Source organism: Sardina pilchardus, chromosome 2 (assembly GCF_963854185.1).
Source record: "Sardina pilchardus chromosome 2, fSarPil1.1, whole genome shotgun sequence".
NCBI lineage: Eukaryota > Metazoa > Chordata > Actinopteri > Clupeiformes > Clupeidae > Sardina > Sardina pilchardus.
The window spans coordinates 43,656,749-43,665,382 of NC_084995.1; the positions used below are offsets into that span (position 1 = coordinate 43,656,749).

The window sequence follows — 8,634 nt, forward strand, 5'->3', positions numbered from 1 at the left end:
CCAGCAGGGCAGCTGGAGGTCAGAGAGTGTCCCGCTCCAGGAGTGCTTCCTCTCGCTGGCATTTGTTAAAAGGGCACGAGAGCGAGCGGGCAGCCCGCGGCCACTAAAGCCTGCATGCCCGACTGGACGCACACTGGGCCCGTCGATAGCCACATCTCCATGATAAAGGAGGATTAGGCCCGATCTGGGCCTCTCCCACTGGCCTGAGACAACAGCAGGCCCACTCTCCCACCCGGAGGTCCACTCTGCCGGGGCCAGCGCCATTTCAAGCCTGGCAAGGGGGCGGCGTTTAGAAGCTGCCCGCGCCGCCCAAAAGCACTCTGCTCCTCCGGTGCTCAGTAAAGTGTGTGAAAGCTTAACCTACGCGTGTGTGTGTGTGTGTGTGTGTGTGTGTGTGTGTGTGTGTGTGTGTGTGTGTGTGGTGCCAGCGTTTTGGAGGCCATCTGTTTACTGAGGTAAGACTGGAGAACAGACACTCACGGCCAATAAGCACCACGAGCTCTTGTGAGAACGGAGGGCAAAAGAGCAACATTTTCAATCAAATGCCTCTATTGATTTGGGTGTTTTATCAGCCATTTCTTTTCATCTGAGTGGCCATTGAAAGATGCTAGCTATTCAAAGTGAAAAATTCAGGCTTTAATGATTGAACAGCCATCTCATTTTCCAAAGGCTTTCATTTAGATTTAATTTGGTTGGTTTGGACTGTGTCTGGGTGCTTTGTATACAACATGGCAAGGCTTCGGCCTTCTCTATTCATCTTCATCGTCATCATCATCATCATCATCATCATCACATTCCTATAATGAGCTGCCCGCATGCTCTACCACATTTTGGTGTTTCATATATACAATACATATGTCACAATAATATAAATCTAAAATGGGCTTAAGACCCTACTAAGCAGCAGGCATGCTTTGATCTAAAGTAAACGTAATATGCTTATTACATAAGGCAACTTCACTACAGTTGCACCTCAAACAAACATACCACTGAAACCCTTGTGAAAAAGCTGGTCAAAACAACAAAATCTGTAAATCTTAAACCTTTCATCAGGCTTTGAACATGTTATCTGAGACCACTATCTTCCTCCATTATGGTCAAGTTGGTTAGTATTGCGCTAAAAGAGAGCAGACTGACAGTGCTGTGTTACTGCCCTCTCCTGGACATTAGATGAACTGCAGGCTCATTCTGCCTCTCCGCACATAACTGATCCATTTACAGTATTAATACCCTGCAGTTTACCATGAAAGAGGGCTATTTTCAGCACCATCACCTGAGATCATAGTTCTACTGAATATTACTGTGATGAGGTCAGAATGTCAGATTGTTGTTTTGTATTGAAACAGGTGCAGAAGAGTGGAGTTAAGTTCATTAATGCATTTCTTATTGTGTCGTACTGATTCAATAAAGCAGAGATTAGAGAGATTGACGGCCTATTCTGCACTCTTAACAACATCTATTCACAAGAAGCCCACAACAGGGAGACAATGTGGGCATACACACAGCATTTCCTGTCTTTATTGTAAGGTCGTTTGTCTGCTCAGTCACACTCTTCACTGTGTGTGTGTGTGTGTGTGTGTGTGTGTGTGTGTGTGTGTGTGTGTGTGTGTGTGTGTGTGTGTGTCTGTGTATGTGTAGGTCACAGGCAGGGGAGGAGGATACACCTGCTGCTTAGAGTCAACATAGACGACCTTCAGCAACCCCTCTCAAATGAGCTTGAATGGATTTACGATACATCTGAGGCAGAGTGTGTGTGTGTGTGTGTGTGTGTGTGTGTGTGTGTGTGCGCGCTATTTTGTCATTGCTTGTACATAAGTCTCTGTCTGTGTTCATGTGTGTGTGTGTGTGTGTGTGTGTTATTTTGTCATTGCCTGTACATACGTCTCTGTCTGTGTGTGTGTGTGTGTGTGTGTGTGATCTTAGTTTACTGAGCTCCCTAAGGCAATGACAAAAACACATTTCCCCTCCTCCTGCCCATCAGAGACAATGAGCGAAGTCCTTTCATTAACCACACACACACACAAACACACAAACACACACACACACACACACACACACACACACACACACACACACACACACACACACACACACACACACACACACACACTGCTCTGAGGGATTGCCCCTCATTAGCTGCTCACTAATCAGGCTCATCCACATCAGCACTCTAAAGCCCAACTGTATTTCACGCCTACAGACCAAACAGCAGCCCTGTGCTCACACAACTTACAGTCCTGCTGGACCGGCCACACCCCCGTCCATCTCTCCACCTCCCAATGCAGATGGAAACAGAACACACACACACACACACACACACACACACACACACACACACACACACACACACACACACACACACACACACACACACACACAAGGAAGAACCTTGCTTTTTCAATTGCCTTGATACAGAGTCTCTCCTGTGAGGACCCATCCCCGTGAGGTTCGGTTGGGGCTCCTTGGCGTCATCGTTGTCCCACATGCAGCACACTCCCCACTGACCCACATTTGTGTGTGTGTGTGTGTGTGCGTGCGCTTCCTCTCCGCTGCGAGAGCGGGCAGGGCCCGGGACGGAGGCGAGTGGACGACAGGGTCGCTCCGCCCGTGTGTCTCAGACACGAGCCGCACATGCCCAGGTGTTGGGCAGCAGGTGAACACTGCCCTGATTGTGTCAGGGATGCAGGTCTGACCATTTAGGAGGAATTATTTATGATTTTAGTCTCCTCACATCTCTTCCTTTCTCTCTCTTTCTCTCTCTGTCTTTCAAACACACACACACACACACACACACACACACACACACACACACACGCATACACCCTTTCTCTCATCCGATGTCTAAAAAGTGTGGTCCGTTTGACTGTTCGTTATTTATTCAGCCTAAATTAGGTTACAGCTTCATTAAACATTCATGTCCCCCTCACACACACTCCCCCCACCCTCGATCAGGAGTGATTAATTATTTACCACAGAAATAAAAAGCTACTTTGGTCTCTCTGTGTGGACATTTTGAAGTGTAAACTGATTGAGGAAATGAGAGTAACTTAGGTTTAAAGCTCAGTGCAGTCCTAGAGGTAAAAAGTTACTCTCCATTGCAGATCTAGGCGCAGTCACACCTATCTCAATTCTGATCTACACAATTACAAGATAAAGTGAGAATCTGACACCAGATCTGGAAGCTGGGGGACCATTAGCTGCCATCAGGAGTTTAGAATGTGATGTCTCCCAGGTAACTAAGCTTTCAAGGCCACATACACAGTGTTTCCAGGCAGGTGAGAAAGAGAGTGACTGTTTTTTTAAATGCCTTCAGCTCCCACTCAATAACATCATAAGTATGCAAAGGAGAGGCCGCGTCTCCATTGCTATGCGCCTGGTGTTGCCGTGTTGATTACTGACGAACGGTGCCGTGGCCCGGCTGTGTTTTGGAGGGTTAACCAGCGATGGGACTGTCGCTGACAGCGACCCTGTGGGACTTAGCGACAGAGGAGCTCAGATTCAACTCAGACCCAGCGAGTCGAGACATGATCATCATTCTGAAGCCCCGTAGCCTAATTACCACACCATGTTCAGGGCCGGCTAATTAAGCGCCAGAACTGCCACAGTCCAGTGGGGATTCACAATCTTTACTGAAAATAAATTAAGTAAAAAGAAAAAAGAAAGAAAAAATGTACGCAATAATTTAGAGCATCTTAAAAGAAACAGACTAACTCTGTCTGCTTAATAGCCTTAAGTTTCTAGCAGACACTAATAGGATAAAAATGTATCCTACCAACTGATCCCTGTCTTATTGTATAACTACCTTGCCAAAATATTCCACTGGCTCTGTCTGTGATATGGGATGATAAGGTCTTGTATAATACAGCATACATTTTATAAATTTTAAATGCACTATCGAAAAGAACCAGTGGGTGGCGACAGCTCCTCCTGTAGTTAGCTGCAGAGCTGTACATGAGACATAAAATGTCGATTGCCGAGTTTGCTCAAAATTGTTCTGCAGACTGTTTAATCAATTGTCGAAGGAGCTATGACTGTAGGCTACCAATGATTGTTTCTTCACAATCTGAGCTAAGGCAACTGATGTGAAAATGGCTGATAAACAGCAAACTGTCCTGAAGAGGTTGGTATTATTAATGAAACAGAATGTATTTTGTGATGCATGATATAGAACATCTCGTGTTGAACAGAAGTTGAACATTTCAAATGTGCTCCGAGCCTCCGATTAATAAACTTTAGCAGACTATCGTTAGCGAATTAGCTTTAGCTGAGCAGTCATTGGTTACAGACTAAATACTTTCTAATATGAATATCACATATGCATTCTAGGTCATTTGTGTACATTGTCTGATTGCATGAATACATGACCATGTCTGTGTGTCGCTTCAGTGGGAAGATTGCGGCTGGCGCAGTGGTCTGTGTAGAAAGTGAGATTAGAGGAGATGTCACCATAGGTAAGCTGTCTGTTTGCATTCGGAGGAATCTTGGGTTGAAATTCGTTATATCAGAAGGCATAATATGTGTTGTAGCCTACCTTGCAGCATTTCAAGTGTACGTGACATAATGTTTGTGTAACTACACATTTATACCACACGTGTGATTCATGTTCTGACAGGTGCTCGGACAGTGGTCCACCCCAAAGCCCGCATCATTGCCGAAGCAGGACCTATAATAATAGGCGAAGGGAACCTGATAGAGGAGCAAGCTCTCATCATCAACAGGTAAACAAGTCTGAATCATGCTTAAATGAGCCACAATAGACTAGGCCACTTTTCCATCTTGCACTGGATTATGTTGTTGTCATTGATATGCCACATATATTTTCAGTTATCCAGAGAATATCATGCCCGAGTCCGAGGATGTGGAACCCAAAACCATGTCAATTGGCATCAACAATGTCTTTGAAGTCGGATGTGGTATCCTTTTCAAACCATCTTATAATTTATTCCATTACATGTCCATTACCTAAGGTCCGTTAAGTTTCTTACCACTGACCTAACAGTTTCTCAGGCTTTGAAGATTGGGGATAATAATGTCATTGAATCAAAAGGTTTGGATATAACAATATAATCCATTTGACATTTTATGTGATGGAAACATCTTTACAATGATAACAGAGTGCATTGAAAGTCAATCAAGTGTGTGTGTGTGTGTGTGTGTGTGTGTGTGTGTGTGTGTGTGTGTGTAGCTGATGTGGGTAGGAATGTGATCCTGACGAGTGGCTGCATCATTGGAGCATGCTGCCAGGTGAACACGTGTGAGGTCATCCCAGAGAACACGGTCATCTACGGCTCCGACTGCATGCGCCGGGTCCAGACAGAGAAACCACAGGTACCTACGCCCCCCTCCACACACACACACACACACACACACACACACACACACACGCACACACGCACACACACGCTGAGGTACCTACGCCCCCCTCCACACTCTGAGCACAAGGACTACTTTAACAAATGCATCTGTACTCGTTACAAAACACAGCAAATGTATATTTTGTATGTAACGGAATTCTCTCTTTATCACCCACATGGACCCACAGCCACAGACTCTCCAGCTTGATTTCCTCATGAAGATTCTTCCAAATTATCATCATCTAAAAAAGACAGTAAAATCCTCTGGCAAGAATTAACCGAGGAGACATGATTGATGGAAGTGCAAGTGTTGTATTCCCCATCAGGAGAAGAAATGGACGAACTGGGCCTTCAGCTGGACTGACACTCCACGATGTTTATGGGCCCTAAATTGAATGATGGGCAACGCTTTAAGGAACACTAAAGCTAATTTAATTGGCAAAATTAAACTTAATAGGCAACATTCACTAATTTAATACCCTGAGTAAGACCTTAAGCGCACACACTAATGAGTCACCTCAGTGCTGCCATACAACACAATGGTTACAGCTCATGCACAAAAACTTTCCTTGGTGACTGATTTTGCCATTTGCCCGTCTGTTAAATTAGGGCCCGATGTGCTCCAGAACTCATGAAATAGGGCTACACTGACATCACTCATCACTCCAGCTATGCTTTGGGTTCTGGGCTGATCTGTTCTTGAAGTAGACTGATCCACATCCACCACTAAAGCAGTGACATCAGTCATTGTAAAGGTAGCTTACTTAAGCAATAAGCCCTGAGAGGCCGTAGTTAACACTGATTTTAGAACAGCTAAAGGAGGTTTTAGGGACTGTGTGTGTCATGCCTAAAACCCCCCTTAGCTGTTCTAAAATCAGTGTAAACTACGGACTCGAGTGGCTTATTGCTTTTCTAAAGTGTTTACTACAATTATCTGGCAAGATTTCATGTAATAATGGCACAGCAACGAGAAATGTAACAATGTATTCATAGGTAATCATTCTTCCGCCAAGAAATATAGTTCCTCTATCCGAATGGTTGCCAACATTGAGACGTAGCTACTCTAACTTTTGTGTAGTTTTGGTAGCGCATTACTGTAGAATGAAATGCGGTCAAGGTGTATGTTTGTGTTGAATTTTACAATGGCGTTGAACGCAATTCAGCCAATCATAATCAAGGTCCGGGCCTATCCGTTTTAGAATAAACAATTTTCGGTAGGCAACTATTGTTTCCAGCCTCATAGACATTCCACACTCCTATTTGTATTGCTTTGTACAGTTTTGTTGTCATTAAATTAAGGTCTGTGTAACACCTGTTTATCCATGTGTTCTTTGTTATTTCAGTCAAAACGTCCAGATTATGTACAGTTTATGTGGTATCTGTACTAAAGCTAAAAGTTCCATAATGTAGTTTTTCCACATTGTATTCTGCCCCAGAAGCTCCTGACTGCTGTAATGTTTGCCCTGGCCACAGTGTGGCGCTCTTGGGGCCTTTCTCTTCATACCTGCGTCTGTTCTGTGCAGAGCAGCAGCAGTGTGTTGTCTGCATATTTGGTTAGCAGCATGCAGGTCATCATCAAAAATATATATATTTTGATATAGCCATACACCCATGGAGTGTCATGTCTTTCTATTATAAATGGCTTTAAAATCTGCTAAACCATCTTTGTGTGTACAACAAAAAAGAAATGGGTAGTGATGTCAGTAAAAGGTTTCCACATATATAATGGCTTACCTGAGATGATATAAGGGGTTCCTAGTCACCCGTTTCCAAAGGTAAAGAGCACAGCTCTGTCTCTTCCCCCTGCGGTCAGCGTAGAGTGACCCACATACTGCGAGCGGCACACAGAAAAAAGCTCCCAAGGGAGCTGATGATGTCGTTCTGACAGCTGGCCTTTGCATCCCTGGAGAGCATGGAGGGTGACCTATGGATCTTACACAACTGGGATCACCATCGTCACAGGCTGCGTTTGATCTCACCTCCGCATCGCATGGCGGCCAGGAGAGGGAACAAGAGAAAGGTGGTGAGGTGTCAGAGAATAAAGAAAACACAAGAGCCTCTTACAACTGAGAGCAAAACAATACAAGTGTGATTAAGAATATATTGCAGATACATTATTGTAAATCATTTGACAGCTCAGGTGGTAGCCTGTGCTTCAGTGTTAATGCACTCAGTGAACTGGTTTTATCAGCATATGTTTCTGCTGTAAAACTTGAACAGGATAAATGTATGCATTTCAGATCGTACTGAACCTGCTGTTGCTGTTGGCTCTGGGGAAATGTGAAAACAAGGGAAATAATCGGACGTTAAGAGAGCGAGAGCAATGGTGAGTTGAACTACTATAAATATTATTCTACATCACAGCAATAACTCAGGGCTGAAATGCCTTGCCTTATATGGACTGAGGTCTCACTGCGCTGGCCTGGACTGGAATTGCACTTTAATGCTCAGCATATGGATTCCGTACTGCGTAGCGATGTATAGACTTGGTAGTTTGGTAGCCATATGAGCAAAATGCCCACCCACTTGGCGTATCTTCTCATGGGTTTTGGTAGCTGTCAAGATGGACACTATGCGCACATTTCATTTATTTCTTCTTCTCTATTTGTTTGCCTATGAACACACCCACACACATTTGGGAAGAAGAGTAAGGAGTGAAAATCTTTGAAGAAAAACACCAAGGATAGCACATAGTCTTTTCACAAACACATATCCTGAAAGGCATAATTTACTGCTCCAGAAAGTAGCACAGAGCAGAAAAATAAGAGCTGTTCATCCCTCCTTAAAGCTCATAGCTCCCAGAGGAAAAGCACTCCGCCTGCTATCATGAGTTTGTTTTAGTTTGCCTTTCAGCTGGGAGCCAGTCAGGCTGAGGGCTGATAGGCCGTCATGGTTCACGCTTCACATTTTGTCACAGTGCGGTGAGGAGGAAACCTTCGTTAAAGACTTTCACTTCCTATCTGAAATGATTAACCATTATGGAAACATATGTCAACTCTTTGGAATTCTGCAACAGAACCCTATAGGTCTGCTCCTCCCCCACCTCATCTCTCTCTCTCTCTCTCTCTCTCTCTCTCTCTCTCTCTCTCCTCTGCTTGTTTAATATATCTCAGTCTGCTGAGGCATGGGGATACAGGACAGCCAACACGGCCAGCCTAGCCTTGCCCTGTCTTGCTCCGCGCTGTCATCGTAACGGCAGAGAGACGTTGCAGGTGCTCCAGTCGGGGGAAGCGGCGGTATCAGAGAGGGGCTATTTTCTGCATGATGGCCTGTCCTCCAT

At 44.7% G+C, this 8,634-nt stretch overlaps 1 protein-coding gene across 1 annotated transcript; it reads left to right on the forward strand.

The window, feature by feature from the left end:
- Positions 1 to 4,014: 4,014 nt before the first annotated feature.
- Positions 4,015 to 6,671, forward strand: LOC134075194 (dynactin subunit 6-like). Its single transcript, XM_062530727.1, has 7 exons — positions 4,015 to 4,120; positions 4,387 to 4,451; positions 4,613 to 4,718; positions 4,825 to 4,913; positions 5,000 to 5,047; positions 5,186 to 5,328; positions 5,543 to 6,671. The coding sequence occupies exons 1-7, from the start codon at positions 4,089 to 4,091 to the stop codon at positions 5,630 to 5,632; spliced, it is 573 nt and encodes a 190-aa protein (XP_062386711.1). The 5' UTR covers positions 4,015 to 4,088; the 3' UTR covers positions 5,633 to 6,671.
- Positions 6,672 to 8,634: the final 1,963 nt, after the last annotated feature.

What these genes read in the sequence shown, in the direction of transcription:
- LOC134075194 (XM_062530727.1), top strand. Translation starts at nt 4,089, where the DNA reads ATGGCTGATAAACAGCAAACTGTCCTGAAGAG. An exon ending in CAGCAAACTGTCCTGAAGAG is followed by an intron (nt 4,121 to 4,386) that starts GTTGGTATTATT and finishes GTGTCGCTTCAG; the next exon opens with TGGGAAGATTGCGGCTGGCG. An exon ending in TAGAGGAGATGTCACCATAG is followed by an intron (nt 4,452 to 4,612) that starts GTAAGCTGTCTG and finishes ATGTTCTGACAG; the next exon opens with GTGCTCGGACAGTGGTCCAC.